Source organism: Phyllostomus discolor, chromosome 1 (assembly GCF_004126475.2).
Source record: "Phyllostomus discolor isolate MPI-MPIP mPhyDis1 chromosome 1, mPhyDis1.pri.v3, whole genome shotgun sequence".
NCBI classification, from domain to species: Eukaryota; Metazoa; Chordata; class Mammalia; order Chiroptera; family Phyllostomidae; genus Phyllostomus; species Phyllostomus discolor.
Genome location: NC_040903.2, coordinates 153,579,761 through 153,597,346, shown reverse-complemented (window position 1 = coordinate 153,597,346; position 17,586 = coordinate 153,579,761). Strand labels below are relative to the sequence as shown.

General features: G+C 41.1%; 1 protein-coding gene across 1 annotated transcript in view; it reads left to right on the top strand.

The window, feature by feature from the left end:
* FSIP1 (fibrous sheath interacting protein 1) overlaps window positions 1-17,586 on the top strand; it is a 222,067-nt gene that overhangs the window by 54,646 nt on the left and 149,835 nt on the right. The window contains exon 9 of the mRNA XM_028507852.2: window positions 12,402-12,560. Coding sequence (XP_028363653.1) covers window positions 12,402-12,560 — 159 coding nt within the window. The remainder of the gene's footprint in view (window positions 1-12,401; window positions 12,561-17,586) is intronic.

The following is a 17,586-nucleotide window of genomic DNA, read 5'->3' as shown; positions in this document are numbered from 1 at the left end:
ATTGTTAACCCATTCATTATTTAACAGCATGTTATTCAGTCTCCAGGTATTTGAATGTTTTTCAGTTTTTTCCATGAGGTTGGTTTCTAGTTTCAAGCCATTGTGATCTGAGAAAATGTTTGAGATGACTTCAGTTTTCTTGAATTTGTTGAGGCTTGTTTGGTGCCCTACCATGTGCTCTGTCTTTGAAATGTTCTATGTGCATTTGAAAAGAATGCATATTTTGCCTCTTCGGGGTGAAAGGTTCTGTGTGTATCAATTGTATCTATTAGATCTAGAGTGTTGTTCAGTGCCACAATATCCTTGTTGATTCTTTGTTTGGAAGATCTATCCATTGTTGACAGTGGGTTGTTAAAATGTCCTATAATGACTGTGCTGTTGTCCATATCTTTCTTGAAGTCCTCTACAATTTTCCTTATGTATTGAGGTACTCCAGTATTGGGTGCATATATGTTTATAAGGGTTATATCTTCTTGATGGCCTACTCCCGTAAGTATTATGTGGTGGCCTTCTTTGTCTCTTTTTATGGCCTTGTTTTGAAGTCTATTTTGTCTCATGTAAGTATTGCTGCTGCAGCTTTTTTATTTTCATGTCTGTTTGGGATTTTTTTTTTCCATCCCATCACTTTGTGTAGATCTTTTGTTCTGAGGTGGGTCTCTTATACACAGCTTATGTACAGGTCATGTTTTCTTATCCATTCAGCTACCCTATGTCTTTTGATTGCAGCATTTAATCCATTTACATTTAAGGTTATTATTGATAGATACTTATTCATTGCCATTCTTTCCCTTTGTACCTGTGTTCCTCTCTCTCTCTCTTTCTTCTTTTTATAGCAATCTTTAGCAGCTCTTAACAGTGCTGACTTAGTGGACACGTATTCTTTTAGCCTTTTTTTTTTTTTTTGGTCTGGGTAGCTCTTTATTTTGCTTTCCATTTTAAATGAGAGCCTTGCTGGGTGCAGTAGTCTTGGTTGCAGGCCTTTGCTTTTCATTACTTGGAATATTCCTTTGTGGCAGACTCTGGCCAGCAGAGTCCGCCTGTTGTGGCTGAAAGAGAAAATAAATGCACAGGTGACAGCAATCCTGTGGAGAAAAAGGGGACAGCATGGCTACTCTCTCAAGGGGAGAGTGTCTATGAATGCCTCGGCCACTCTCTCAAGAGGAGAGTGCCCTGACCCTTGCCTAGACAGGCTTTTATTGTTTTTCTCAGGTCTTACATCAGAGAAAGATTTATTATCTATTATATAGAATATTGTTGTCTACATTTTAGGTATAATCAAGGAAATGAAAATAATATGCAGAGGGGAATGGCGGCGAGCTGATTAGCTCTGTCCTTGGTGAATTTACACAGGCTTTGGAAATTACCTTGAAGATAGATAATACATATTTGTTGTTTTAGACCAGGGTGATGGAGTTTTAGCAAGAGCAAGCCATAACAGTCAGTATGCATTTTCTAGGCCTGATTCCTATGGGAAAATTTGGTTTGAAGGTCTGGCTCCTGCCCACCACTTTGCTTCTGTAGGTTTTCCATACAGAGCTGAGTCACATTTGCTAGACTAAAATAAACCGGTCCCCTACATTCCTTGCCCTTGTGGCTTGTGGTGTTTCTGTTGAGAAAATATCTGATAGCCTAATCAGAGCTCCTTTGTATGTTACCAGCTGTTTCTCCCTCGCTGCCTGTAAGATTTTCTCTTTGTCTTTAAAATTTGTCATTTTAATCATGATGTGTCGTGGAATGGGCCTTTTTGGGTTCATTGTGATTGGGAACTTCTGTGCTTCTTGTACTTGTGTGACTTTTTCCCTCACCAAGTTAGAGGAGTTTTCTGTCATTATTTTTTCAAACAGGTTTTCTATCCCTTGCTCCTTTTCTTCTCCTCTGATATTCCTATGATGCAAATGTTACATTTCATGTTGTCCTAAATCTCCCTTAAACTATCTTTGTTCTTTTTGAGTCTTTTTCTGTATTGTTACTCTGGGTATTTCTTTCTACTTTGTCTTCCAGCTCACTGATGGGTCCTCTGCTTCATCTAGCCTGCTTTTAATTCCTTCTAGTTTACTTTTCTTTTCTGATATTGCATTCTTCAATTCTTCCTGGTTCTTATTTATAGTTTCTATGTCCCTTTTAATGCTGATGTAGTTCCCACTAAGTTTCTTGTAGCTCCCATAAAGTTCCTTGTAGTTCTCACTGAGTTCCTTGAGCATCTTTTTAACCATTGTTTTGAATTCTATGTCAGATAGATTGTTTGCCTCAATTTCATTTAGCCCATTTTCTGGGGATTCCTCCTTTCCTTTCAGTTGTGAGTTATTTCTTTGTCTCCCCAACTGAGGTAACTCTTTTTGTTTGTTTCTGCATCTCAGGTCACCCTGCTTTGCCTGCTTGTCTTTGTGGGGTGGATTTCTGTGGTAGGAGTTCTGTAGGGCTCAGTGGTGCAGTCTCTTTGATCTTCTGATCCGTATCCTCTAGGGTTGCCCCTTATTCAGTTAATGTGGACTCTCTTACACTTGGGCTTTGATTATTGATGGCTCATTCATTGGTGGGTTTTTCCCTTCAGCTGGCTGACTGGGAGTCACTACCACTGCCACGTCTTATGCTGTTGTACAGGTGCTGGTTAACAAGGGAATACTATCCAGAAAATCAAACCCACACCAGGAAAAATATCCCCTTACCACATCAGCAATATCAACAGCTATTGAGCAAAGAGTAATAAAGGTGGAGAGAGATTAAGATAGTTACAATATAGGAAAAAGGGAACACGTGATGACTACAGGAGAGACAAATGGCTTTGACTGGAAAGAAGGAGGAGAAATAGTAAGAGTAGGGAATAAAAACAAGGTAAAGAAAGGGAGAAAATAAAATTTAAAAAATTTAAAAAATTTACTTCTGTTTTTTAGAAGTAAAACAGGGAAGTCAATGGTAGAATAGAATAAGAAAAGGGAAGACTATGAGGGTTGAAATAAAATTAAGAAAGTAGTAAACCAAAGGGAACAAAATTTCAGGAAAACCACAACAGGGTCAATAACAATGGTAGCTGAGCAAAGATTGATAAAGGTGGAAAGAGAATAAGAATATTATACAAAAGAAAAAAGAGAATATGAGATATCTCCATAAAGAAAAATTATTTTGAGGGGCTAAAGGGAGGGGAAATAATAAGAATAAGGAATAGAATTAAGGCTAACAAAGGGGAACAAATACAATTCCAAATGCAGATAAGCAAGGACAGGAGGAAGGCAAACTGGAGTAAGACAAGGGGAAAGTAATTTATGAGATTTTAAATTAAAAAAATGAACAAATAGGAATACAGTTGAAGAACAGCAATAATCATAATATCCATGCCAAATAAGTCACAATTTATAAGGATGGAAAGAAAATAAGAATATTATAAAAAGGAAAATGAATGGGAGCTGACTAAAGGAAGGAAGAATGATTTTGAGAGGACAGAGGGAGGAGAAATAGAGTAAGGAATAGGAACAAGGCGTAGCATGGGGGAAATAAGTTTTACAACAAAAATAAGAAAGGGCAGGAAGAAGGCAAAATAAAGTAAGACAAGGGAAGGGTACAATGTGAGATTTGAAATGAAAATAAAAATAGTACAAAAATCTAAATAAAAATAATACAAAATAAAAGACAAAATAATCAATTAGTTGGAATACAATTGAGGCAAAAGAAGAAATATTAAAAGGCTATGTGAAAGAAAGAAAAAGCAAATTCTGAAGAAGAATGAGGTGGAATTCGTCTCAGCAGAGTTTGGTGTTTGCTTTCTGATTTCTCTTTCTGGATCTACCTCCAGTTTTTTATCAGCTCAAGGTCCAGGGTGGGTAGTCCAAGTTCTGGCAGCACCACCTGCATCACCTTCACCTGCCTCTAGAGGTGGCTTCTGTTGTGAACTGGAGGGTGGGACTCCTGGGTCTCCCCTGGGAGGCACTGTTCAGTCTTCTGGGAAAATTGTAGGTGTGTCTCACTGCCCATCTTGGTCTATCCCAGTTTATTTCCAATAATGTATAGTTTCTGGTGAACTAGCTGTCCATTTCAAGGGAGGGGCCAGTCTTTGTAAGAGGGTCAGCTCTTTCTTGCTTGCAGCATTTTCCTGTAAGGTGCTTATGGTACTTTTGTGTGGAAGCCAAGGCTGGGCTGGGCCCTGATTCTCCCATTGCTGTACTGATTTATGATGTTCCTGCATTGCTGGCCTCAGTGGAATAGGGCCCTAGGAACCAGTGTATTTTGTCTTCCTGAGAGAAGTTCAAAATGGGCCCTTTAGGTATTTCTCTTTCTGTCTTTCTTTTGCAGATAAGCACCCTGCAGGGGGTTCTTGAGCCTGTCCTGCCTGTTTTGCCAGAGCTTCCTGATTGGTGGTGCTTGCCAACCTGCAGGAGGTAGAGCTGGGTGTGTCCTTCTCTTTCTGGAGGTTTGATCTCTGCCTGGGAAGGGGGTCTGTCTGGCTGTAAATAATCTCAGGTGCTCAACTCCCACCCATCCAGTTCCCAGCCCACTGCCCTCACTGCAGACACAGTCCTGAACTCTCCACTCTGTGCCGCCTCCAGCCCGCTGGCTGCCCTGGGCTGGGACCAAGAAATCCCCTCACTGTGCACCTTTCTGATCTCTCTGCCCAGCTGTATTCAGTGGGAGCAAACCATGCCCTAAGTCGTTTCTCCTTGCTGGCAGGGTAGCTGCACACAGGGTCTCTGCCCAGCATGCCTTAGCTCCCCTTTTAAAAAGTCTCTCTGGGCAGTCCCACTGCTGCATGAGTCATTGTCTGGCTTTCCACACACACCTCCTCTCCAAAAAGCCAAAAGTCTCTCACACTCACAGCTGGCGGCAGCCTGCCTCCATCTGACTCAGGTGCAGATAGAGTCCCTCTCTCTGGCACTCTCCCAGTTGGTGTTTACCGCTACAGCTATGCATGTGCCACTTGCTCTGTGTGTGTTTGTATATATATATATATATATATATATATATATGTGTGTGTGTGTAGCCTGGATCTCCCGACTTTGTGTATCCAAGTCACTCCCGGTCTGGGTCTGGGGGTTCCCTGCCCTGGGTGCTACACATATGTGAGGTATCTTCCCTTCAACCTATAAAATCTCCTTGCTGTCCGTTGTGAAGTACCTTCTGAACTCCTTGGCTTCCAAACTTCATATCAGCTGAGATTCCGCCGAACGTTCAGTTTGTTTGTTGGAAGATCAGCCAAGTATCCAAGTTGGTGGCAAGCACAAGTGGACTCAGCTTCCATCTACAGGGCTGCCATCTTTTCCCATTATTGACTTTCAAAGGATTATTTTGTCATAGGAGTTACTGCACATTGGTTATCACAGTAATAACCTCTGCCTGTGATATAATGGGCTTAGTCACTGATGACATATAATGTGTTTTTCTGTATTTTTTTACTTGGACATTTCTTACTAACCCTAAATTGGCTCCATATTTCAGTGTAGTCTTCAGTAATCCTAGAGAACACTGTCCTGCTCCTGCCCAGTTAACATGGAGCATACAGTTCCCTGATGAGTCTAGGGGGAGGGAGCACAGAGTGCGTCTAAGGACAGCATGAGATCCAGGGTGCAAATGCCAGTATTTATAGGGCCTGGGCAGGTCACATGAGGAGTGTCACTGCTCAGTATTTACACTTATTTGTATACTACACTGAGAACAATGCTCTTTACTTCTACAAAGAAACACACTCTCCTGTGTTCCTTGAAGCTCTTAGCCCTGTCTTCTAGTTTTTTTTTCCTATATTTAATAGAGATGTGCTGTAGTGAATGCTACTGGCACCCTGCCCAGATCCATTTAACCTTGAGCTTGTCTGTGCGTCCACCCGACTGCCCTGTTCCAAGGGTACACAGCTGCCCCCTTCCCTGGAGCATTGTCCTGGCCGAAGTGGGAGCTGAACAACCCATTACAGTACCCCCCCCCCAACCCTGTTCTCTTACTCGAGATGAGGTTAGCTCTGTGGTGCATGTGTCCTCCTGAGCTTCCCCAGGGGTCAGTTGGTCTTCAGCTTGCTTGGCTTTGTTTCCTTGGCCTAACCTGCTTCTCTAGCTGGCATCCCCTTCTTGCCATAAGTCACTGGAACAAGAATTGCTGCCTTGGGTTCTGTATCTAGGGAACCCAGCTGAAGACCTGTAGGCTCTGAGGATGATTTTGCTGTAGGTACAGAAGCAGAGTGTGTGTAGCAATTGCTGTGACCACTGGGGGACGGCTGGCCAATCTGTGGGAGCCGGCACTCGGCACCAACTGGTTGCTGCTGTGTGGAAATCCCAGCCAGGGCCACCTGGGTCTTCCAACATGTCAAGAGACGCTGGAAATGCAGATTTTTTAAATGGGAAACATTCCTCTTTTTAAAATGTTAACAACTAATTCCATTAAAATAATTCTGTATGGGCAAATGCAGTCACTACCCCAAATCCATGAAACATAATGGACTCCAGGCTCAAAAGTCTTTTCCAAAATGGTGAAGGCTCATTGAGGGCTGTGTGAAGGAATGTACTAAGGTATTGCTTGAATGAATAAAGACTTTTTTTCCCAGTTACAAGAAATCCAGGTGTGAGCAGCTAGCATCTTTTTCTCTTCCTGCTCCACATTCTTATATGGTTTTGCTTTTAGTTTTGTGAGATTGCTGCTGTATCTATGGGTAATGTGTCCATTTTCAGATAGAAAGAAAGACGGAGGGTTTAGGGCCAAAGAGACACTCCTCTGAGGCTTTGCCTTTTCATTTGGGAAGGTATGGTGTCCCCAGGACTTCTACCTGCTTGTCACTGGCCCAACTTTGTCATCTAGCTATTCATTTCCCATGTTGCTGTGAGTGAGACCGAGGATTCCGTTATCCCAGTTTCTCATTTTTGTAGCGGAGGAAGACAAGGAAGAGGAAAACTGGAAAAACGGACCAGGTCGGTCAGTGTGTGAGTGTCTATCACAAATGGGTATCGAACCTTCTGGGTCTCCCCGCTGGGTCTTACATTTTTCTCATAATCTTCATCTTCTTTTGTCATCTTGTTCATAGGAGGTCATTTTACAGTTTTCCAAGTTGGGTTTCAATCATGTCTATTCTTCTATTTAGTTAATTAGTCTTTTTTGAAATTGTTGTTATTTTACAGTTTTTAAAACTATTTGCTGAGAGTTTTTTCCTTCAAGCTCTCTGGGGAGAGAGAGGGTTCTGTCTTATTCTCTGGCATGGGCGATAGCCATTTGGTACTGTAAAGCCATGAGATTCTATGAAGTCAGACAGAGGGTGGCACACATGGGAACAGACCCAGAGACGGTCTGTGAAGTCAGCAGGGTGGTTGCAGGAGCACTTTGAGGAGGGGGCCTGTCCACTGTATTCTCAAACTGTACCAAACTTCTTGCCATCCCTTAAATTTGCTGTATTCCCTCAAACTTCTGTGTGTCCTTTTCTTTATGGAGTGCCCCACCGCTTCATCTCTGATAAATGCTATGCAACTGAAAGAGGATGACTAAAATGATAATTTTATTTGTATTCCCCAGAGCTCTAGCCCTCTGGTTGTTCTTTATAGTGGCACGTTTAATTGTGTGGATGTAATATGCTCTTGAATCTCTGTGGGATACTTAGAATTTTTAAGAGATTTTCTCCTGTGGTGGGAACTCACGCTTATAGCTAATAGAGCTCTACAAAGCCACACGCCTCTACTGCCACCCACCCAGCAAAATGGGTTTTACATCAGATCTCCAATGACAACTAAATCAATGCTGAATGGGTGAGTCTGGTTGTGGACTCTTGGTTGCTAGCCCGAGCCCTAGCTGTAAGGGAAGAACATTTTCTAGGCTCTGTCCTAGGGAGGCAAGCTCCTAAAAGCTAGAAATTTTCACACATAGCCAGGGTGTCTAGAAGGTGCTAGACAGACAGAAAAACATGCTAACATCTTGTACATGTTACATATAATTTTCTTCTGTAACTGCATAGTGAATGAAACATTTGAATTTCTGTTGAATTTAATCTGACATTTTTTTAACCTCCATTGTCATTAAAAAAGAATTCCACTCAGACAAGAATTTAAAATTTATTAACCAGTATTTAGTCATTGTGATTCTATAAGTTCAGTTTTTTGTTGATTCTTTATCCTCATTTAAATCATACAGTATTTATATCACTTGTATTTAGGAAAAATTAACCAAAGTTTCTTATTTGTGAGTAACTAGATAATATTATTTTAAAAATAACTGTGTATGACTTTCATATGCCAAGTATATTTAAAATGTTAATTACTATTATATTCTTGTATGGATATACTAAAATCTACTCATTCTGTCCTTATTTTTAGACATTTAGGCTTTTTGCCTATACTCTTTATTATAAATAACTTGGCAAAAAATGTATTAGTGTTATAGGTTTTAAGAAACAGAGATAGACTTGGGGTAAAAAAACAGAAAATGAATTTATTGGGAGACTTAGTAGTTCACAGACTCAGTGGGAGGTTTGGAGAGCCAAGTTTCTACACCACGCTGCTATCAAAATAGCCAGAAACATGGCCATAGAAACTGCCCACAAACAGGCTGCTTAGGAGCTGAACCACAGTCACCAGACAGTCCCACTGGATGATCACTGCTGCCATTTTCACTGCTACCCACACTGGACACTCACTGCCACTGCTGTCACCTTTAACCACTTCCCCCTTTTCCCTGCACCTTTGCAGGTCTCTTTCTCCCTCAAGAGTCAAGGTCCAGGGTATTCATTTTGGATTGGCTGAATCCCTGATGCTGGTGGGTAGGGAGAAGGACCTAGCTGGTGGGGACCTATCTACTACCAAGACTCACAGAGTGTATGGTTTCACTCAGTGAAACCATAGTGAACCTGCTCCCTAAGCAGGAAGGGAGATTGGATGCTGGGGTCAGAGGGAAACATAAGTCTTTCCGCATAATTATGTTGCATGTATTTCTTCTAGGAATCCATTCCTAGATTAAGAGTCACAAAACCAAAGTGTATGAAATTCTTAACCTTCTTTGCCCTACACCCGCTCGTTTATTCTAAGTGTGTTCTTCATGATGTTCTGTCCTTGTACTACATGCTTCCCTGTGTGACCTCATCCATTCCCATGATCCAAGGGCTCAAGACAGTATAGATATATGGGTGAGTTAAAAACACTTATTTCCAACCCACGTCTCTCTCTTGAACCCCAGCAAGATCCAGCTGCCAGGTGAGGACTGACTGGATGATGCCCAGTGGGGTTCAAGAAGCACCACCTTCTTTACTCCCTGCCTGCCATTCTGCCCTCCTCGCAGAGCACCTTATTAAAGGGACTGAAATTCTGGGGGAAAAAAAACAACTTCATATATATATATACTTAACTAGCTAACATAATCTGTGGATATCCTAGGGACATCTGTGCAAATATCAAAAAGTCCCAAACAGAATTTGTGGTCCTTTTCAAACCTACTACAGCTGTGTTCTCTAATTTGGTCAGTATGATCATCATCCCCCTATTTTAGTTTTTATCCTTAATCTTTCCTCCTCCCTTTACTCCTCCATCAGATTGTCTCCAACTCTGTAAATTCTACTTCCTAAGTTTCTCTGGAATCTGCCTTATGTTCTGCACTCCCAGGAAGCATTCCCTAGTTGAGACACTCATCATGTTTGTTATAGACTGTGGTTCTTCTGAACTGGGTTTCCCGTCTCCAGTCTTGCCCTCACCTGCTCCAGTTTTAAAGTGCATATTGCTTCTTTTGTTAAGATGTGATTAAGCTTGATTATTTCCACAGGAAGTCTTCTCCAACCACTTTGTCCCTTCCAGTCCATCTAACAGAGGGTAGTTGACCCTCACTGGTTCCCACGGTGTCCTGGGTGAACCTGTGAGCTTCACACCTTGTTAAAATATTTATTGCCAAGAGACTGAGAACTCCTTGAGGCAGAAACTTGTGAGACTTATATTGAATAACCCATTGTAATGCCTATGCACAGTAGACACTCAGTATGAGATTTTTAAAAGTATTTTTATTGATTATGCTATTATAGTTTTCCCAAATTTTTCTCCCTTTATCCCCCCTCCGCCCTGCCCTTGAACCCTCTGGCATACCCTTTCTTAGTTCATGTCCATGGATTGTATATGTAAGTTCTGAGTCCTCTGTTTCCTATGCCATTTTTTATCTCTCCCCATCTATTTTATGTCTACTAATTATGCTGCTTCGTCCCTATACTTTCCCCCCATTCCTCCCTTCCCACTGAAATCCCTCCGTGTGATCTCCATTCTGTGATTTTATTCCTGTTCTACTTGTTTGCTTAGTTTTCGTTTTTGTTGTTTTTCGTTTCTTTTAGGTTCAGTTGTTGATAGTTGTGAATTTGTTGTCATTTTTTTTTAAGATTTTATTTATTTATTTTTAGAGAGGGAAGGGAGGGGGAGAGAGACAGAGAGAGAGACAGAGAGAGAGAGAGAGGGAGAGAGAGAGGGAGAGAAACATCAGTGTGCGGTTGCTGGGGGTTATGGCCTGCAACCCAGGAATGTACCCTGGCTGGGAATCGAACCTGGGACACTTTGGTTCGCAGCCTGTGCTCAATCCACTGAGCTACGCCAGCCAGGGCAATTTGTTGTCATTTTACTGTTCATATTTTGATCTTCTTTTTCTTAGATAAGTCCCTTTAACATTTCATTTAATAAGGGCATGGTGATGATGAACTCCTTTAACTTGACCTTATCTGGGAAGCACTTTATCTGCCCTTCCATTCTAAATGAAAGCTTTGCTGGATAGACTAATCTTGGATGTAGGTCCTTGCCTTTCATGACTTGGAATACTTTCCAGCCCCTTCTTGCCTGTAAGTCTTCTTTTGAGAAATCAACTGATAGCTGAATGGGCACACTTTTGTAAGTAACTCTTTCCTTCCCCCTTGCTTCTTTTAGGATTTTCTCTTTATATTTAATCTTGGGTAACTTAATGATGATGTGCCTTGCTGTGTTCTTCTTTGGGTCCAACTTCTTTGGGACTCTCTGGGCTTCCTGGAAGTCTATTTCCTTTGCCAGATTGGGGAAGTTCTCCTTCATTATTTGTTCAAATAAGTTTTCAGTTTCTTGCTATTGTTGTTCTTCTTGCACCCCTATAATTCGGATATTGGAATGTTTCAGGTTGTCCCAGAGGTTGGTAAGACTCTCTTCATTTTTTTAAATTCTCATTTCTTCATTCTGTTCCTGTTGGATGTTTATTTTTTCCTTTTGTTCCAAATCGTTGGTTTGAGTCCTGGTTTCCTTCCTGTCACTCTTGGTTCCCTGAATATTTTGCTTTATTTCATTTTGGGTATCTTCCATTTGTTTTTTCATTTTTTGACCAAGCTCAGTTCTGTGAGCATTTGATTACCAGGGCTTTAAATTCTCCATCAGATAGGTTTGCTATGTCCTCATTGTTTAGCTCTCTTTCTGAGGTTATGCTCTGTTCTTTCATTTGGGCCATATTTCTTTGTCTTGGTGCACCTGAGAAGTTGTAAGGGGGCAGGGCCTTAGGAAGGCAACTCTCCTTGCTGTGGTGCTGCCTGTGGGGGAGGAGCCAGAGAGGGAACTGTGCAGCTTGCCTGCATGTCCCTAGTGCACTTCCTGTCTGACTCTAGTGTGAGACTGGGAGTTTCTCCTGCCATAGCAACCGCTGTATCAACTTTGAGTCTCAGTTTCCCCTTAAGTCAGCCCTGCCCACGCAGCCCATGGTCACTCTGCAGACAGCACTTCTGCCAAGGTCTGCTGACTTGCCCTGGTTTTTCTCCACTGGCCAGCCCGCGTGGTCTGCCGCTTTACCAGTCTGGTTGTTTCTGATTGATCTTTCCTTTAATTCCTCGGTTGTCAGAGTTCCATGTAGTTTGATTTTCTGGCACTTCTGGTTGTTTATTGATTTTAGGTTGGTCGTTATCCTCCTTTTGGTTGTGTGAGGAAGCGAAGGGTTTCTACCTAGGCCTCCATCTTGGCCAGAACTCCAGTATGAGATTTTTGAATGCATGTTATGAATGAGTCTTAACCTATTATGAAACTATAATGTTAGTTGAATGAGTTAGATAACCAATTAAGCTCGTAAAATCCAGACAACTGAGTTTATAGACCCTATGTTACTTTTTAGGAACAAATTTTGGAAATACCACATTCATTATAGGGTAAACATGATTTCTGTCTGTTCAACACATTGCAACCACTTTTTCAAGGTGGAGAAATGGGAATACAATGAGAATCAGACTGTAAGGCTAAGAGATTTTTTTTCCACAGGGCAAAAACCCCACCAAGTGTAATTTATGAAGATACTTTACAAAGAGGAGGCAGATAATGAAACCATAAACTATTTATTTTTTCTTTTTCTATGCCAGTGTTAATTCCGTGCCTTTGTTTTCTTTTCTTTTTGAAATTTGTTTTTGTGAAGTCCTGTAGCAGTCTGAAAGGTACATTTTGGGAAAAAGGCAGCATGGGGATGATGTGGTGCCTGTTGCTTCCTCCTAGGGCGATCAGTCTGGCTGGCTGGTCCCAGGCGAAGGATACACACTTGAAGCCACCCAGCACCAGCAGCTCGCTGAAATCGATGTAAAACTCCAAGAGCTCTCCGCAGGCTCCCTGACAATGCCTGGCTTTTCTCCAAGACTTGAAAATCAGAATGATCAGGTATATTAAACTCGAGTGCATGGACGATGCAGGTTTATGTGTGCCAAAGCTGGTTCACATTTGACAGTCTGCTTGTTAACTAAAGAGGTTTCTTTACAATTGCTTTTCATTCACTGACTACACCTGCGGTGACAGTAATTTTTAAAAAATTGTATTTTATTGATTATGCTATTATAGTTAACCTAATTCCCTGCCTCCCTCCCAATTTCTACCCCCACCCAGCACCCACCACTCAGTTAGGTAATCCCTATACCATTGTTTATGCCCATGGGTCATGCATATAAGTTCTTTGGCTACTCCATTTCCTATACTGTACTTTACATTCCCATAGCTATTCAGTAACTACCTATCTGTACTTCTTAATCCCCTCACCTCTTCACCCATTCCCCCACACTCTCCTCCCATCTGGCAACCATCAAAATCCTTTCTGTATCCATGATTCTGTTTTTATTCTTTTGCTTAGTTTGTGTTTTAGATTCAACTGTTGATAGATAAGAATTTATTGCCATTTTATTGTTCATAGTTTTGATCTTCTCCTTTTTCTTAAATAAGACCCTTTAACATTCCATATAATAATGGTTTGGTGATGATGAACAACTTTAGTTTTTTCTTGTCTAGGAAGCTCTTTATATATGCCCTTCAATTCTAAATGATATCTTTGCCAGGTAGAGCAATCTTGGCTGTAGGTCCTTGCTTTTTATGACTTTGAATATTTCTTGTCAGTCCCTTCCAGCCTGCAAAGTTTCTTTTGAGAAATCAGCTGATAGTCTGATGAGAACTCTCCTGGAGATAACTAATTTCTTTTCTCTTGCTGCTTTTAAGATTCTCTCTTTATCTTTAACTGTTGACATTTTAATTATCATGTGTCTTGGAGTGCGGCTCTTTGCATCCATCTTGTTTGGGACTTGCTGTGTTTCCTGGACTTGCATGTCTATTTCCTTTGCCAAATTGGGGAAGTTGTCTTTCATTATTTTTTCAAATAGATTTCTAATTTCTTGCTCTTTTTGATCTCCTTTGGCACCCCTATGATGTGAATGTTGAATGGTTGAAGTTGTTCCAGGGGCTGCTTACACCATCCTCATTTTCTTTATGAAAGATATTTTCTTTTTTTATTGTTGTTCTATTATAGTTGTCCCAGTTTTCCCCCATTGTTCTCCCCTGCCCCCCTCACTCCCACAATCACCCTGTTGTCTATGCCCATGGTCATTATTCTTCCTTGACTACACCCTTCCCCTTCTTTCTCACATTTATCCTCATTTTTTTTTATTCTTTTTTTTCTTGTTGTTCTGGATGGTGTTTTTTTTTTGTTCGTTATGTTCCAAATCATTGATTTGATTCTTACTTTCATTCACTCTATTGTTGTTTCCCTGTAAATTGATCTTTACTTCAACTAGTGTATCCTTTGTTTCTGAATAGATGTTTTTTATGCTGTTGAGGTCCTCACTTAAGTTCCTTGAGCATCCTTATAACCAGTGTTTTGAACTCTGCATTGAACAGATTACTTATCTCCCTTTTGTTTAGTCCTTTTCTGGAGTTTTAATCTGTTCTTTCATTTGGATCATGTTTCTTTGTCTCTTCATTTTGGCAGCCTCCCTGTGTTTGTTGTTATGTATTAGGTAGAGCTACTATGACTCAGTGTTTTGGTAGTGTGGCCTAATGTAGTAGATATCCTGTAGGGTCCAGTGGCACAGCCTGTCTATCGCCCAGGGGTACTTGAGGTGTGCCCTTTGTATGGGCTGAGTACACCCTCCTCTTGTAGTTGAGCCTTGGTTGCTGTTGGCAGATCAATGGGAGGGATTTACCCAGGCCAGTGAGCAGAAGGACTGGCTGTGACCACTGATCACCAACCTTTGCCCTCCATGAAGGATCAGCTGTGCAGGGGCAGGGTGCTGGTGCTCTGATGTAGCTGTCCACCGGATGTACTGGCCCTGGGGTTTCCTGGGTGGTACAGGCCAAGGTCAGCCTCAACCTGTCTTTTGCCCAGGGCCACCCTGCCTGAGCTATAAAGCACTCTGAGATGGCTGCTACTTGTGCTGGGCTTGGAGATTTCCAGGTGAAGCCAAATTGTGAATCTAGGCTGGCTGCTGCTAGAGCCATGACTGGGACCACTTAGGAAGAGGTACAGGGGCTGGAGTTTTACTGAGGCCAGCTGTTGCTTGTTTGATAGGATTTAGGAAGTTGTGACGTAGGAGCCAAGGCCACCCATTCATATAGAAAAGTCACGGTTAACAGTTTGAGTGGGCCCATAAATTGGGTGGGATAGAGTCTCAGAGGATCTTCAAGGCAGGGCAAACAATGTTAGCGAGGTTGATGGAGCCTCAGATGTGGCACCCACCTTGCTGGTGCTGTGGCTCTGTGTGGGGAAGGGCTCAGAAAAGGGACAAGGTCTCTGACTGTCTTTCTGTCTTAGAGAAAGCTGTCCTCAGCTCCTGCCTTGATGCCAGACACTTCAGTTCCTCCCTGTATGCCACTGGTGCCTTTTATACTGCTACCCTGGTGCTGGAGCTCAGAGGGAGTGAGTCTCAGTAGGTGAGTCCATGTTTGGGTTCTTTCAGGGGAACTGCTTGGGACTCCAGAATTTTCTTTCACTGACTCAATCCCCAATGGTTTTTGTAGCCAGAAGTTGTGGGGACTTATCTTCTTGGTGCTGGAACCCTGGGCTGGGGGGCCTGATGTGGGGCTAGGAATCTACACTCCTGAGATAGCCCTCCTGAATTTCTATCTGCCACATGTGGATGTGGTACCAGCCTTTTCCACATATCTGCCCCTTCTACCAGTCTGGACGTATGTGGTTTCCTTATTTCTTTAGTTGTCACACTTCCATTGAACTCGATTTCTGATGGTTCTGAGAGATGGTTGTTCTATAATTTATTTGTAATTTTGATGTGGTTGTGTGGGGAGGCAAACTGTACTTAATTATGCCACCATCTTGACTGGAAATTAGACATGATAGTAATTTCCATAAGTGTATTTTCCTTGGTGACTTCTACTCTCTATTCATTTTTATTTCATTTGGTAACACACTGGGATGGAGTCACTGAGGAAATATTATTTTAATATTATTATTTCTTTATGATTGAAGCTAATTCTTAATCATGATCAGAGAGAGGAGAGGAAAGAAAATTGTGATAGCACTAATTAGTCCTTCGAGAGCTGTATTTCTCTTTATTCCTCTAGTTATAGGTATAAGCAGTGGTAGCCACTTGTCCCTTATTCTGACACATTCTTCTAGCTCCTTTAATTTAACGTCACTGGGTTGAAGCAGTGGAGCTCACTAGGTTGATGACTGTCCTCTTATGAGGGTTTTGAAATGAATGTGTTTCCCCTTGTTATTTCCCCTTGCTCTAATATTTTTTTTCAAAATGATCAAAAAGGGTAGAAAAACAGAATAATATCAGCTTTGGAAATGTGAAATTCTTTTTCTCCTTGCTGTATTTCAGTACTTCATGGCATCTAGTTTGGGGCCTAACAGTAGTTTTCACCTGAAGAGAAAATGGCTGGTCTTTTGTTATTTTACTAACCTTCTACCAGTTTTGTAAACACCTTATCAAATCATTCGCTGTACAATCTTAGATGCATGTGATTTTATTTTAAAAGATTTAAATATCAATAGTGTATAGGCAATACTTCTGCTTTCTAAGGAATCTTTGCTCCAAGCTCTCAGTTGAAGGTCAGGGATTTGGCTTTGGGCAAGTTGAAACCACCTCAGGGGAAAAGAGCAGTGTTGAAATATCCTAAAAAAAGTTTGGTCACTGGCAAACCTTTATGGAGCCAGGTTCTGTGTCTAAGGGCCAGGCACAGTGGCTTCTGAGCCCTTTACACAGCAATCCTGGTAGTAGTGGAAACCACCAGTTTTGGGACTGGGGTGAGAATTCTTGGAAAAGAGAGGACTGGAATCTTTGTCTCCACCCAAATGTACCCCTGGCCATTGAGTCTAATTACGTTGGTAGTTTGTTTGTGTTACTGGGTACCAGTTCTCAGAAGGAGGAGACCAAGATGGGGCAATAAAATTGTTCAGGGTTATTCTTTGTTCTTTTCATGTTACTACCGATTTTTTTTTGTTATTGTTGTTAGATATCAAGGATAGCTGAGATCTGAAAGCTGAATAATGGTTCTAAAGATGGAAAATGTCTTCTTCATGGCTGTCAAATATTATTCTTGAAAGAGACACTGAGAATTTAGAGATTTGTTTAACCGTTAGGACTTGAAATAAAGCGTGGCTGTGGCCAGACTCTGTCATCGTCATCTAAATCATATTTTTATAGTTCACATTTATGGTTCTGATAAAGTATTTAAAAAATAATGAAAGGGAAACCAGTATATTACTTATCTGTTATATACTGAGATTATATATTTTTATGTGAAACAACATTATTTTTAGAGGGAAAAGAAAAATCTGCATTTTGGGACTCCCACTGGATGCAGAAACACAAATGTAGCATCCTAGTTGTTGAAAAGAAATAATTCATGGTTCTTGCATGCAAAATAAAGAATACCTTTTGAGCTTTTGTTCAGTTTCCTCTTGGCATTTTCTCATTTCTAACTAAAACCAGCATTGCACATTGAATTTTCAAGCCAGAAATGCTAACTTGGAAAATTATTTTATGGATATTATTTTTGGATTGGAACTCATTTTGAATAAATACACTGAAAAGTATCTTGGGTAAACCCAGCATTTCTATTCAGTTGATGAATGGGCTCCAATCTGTTGCCGAACCACAAATATTCATAGTAAATGTTCACATTATTTTTATCTCTTAACCCTTCTGCAGACCATTAACTCATCAGTAATTTTTCCCCATGCTTCTGAAGAAAGAATGCCTTTTAAGTAAAATATAAATTTCTCTTTTTCAACAATGAATTCAACAAATATTAATCAAGTGCTCACTGTGTGTGAGGAATTAATTATAGGGCACTTAAAGATAAGTTAGGCAAATACAGACTGTAGAGTTAAAAGCCTTCAAGTTCTGGCTCTTACTAGTTCTGAGGACTTGGGAATTATTTAGAAACACTCCACACTCTAGTT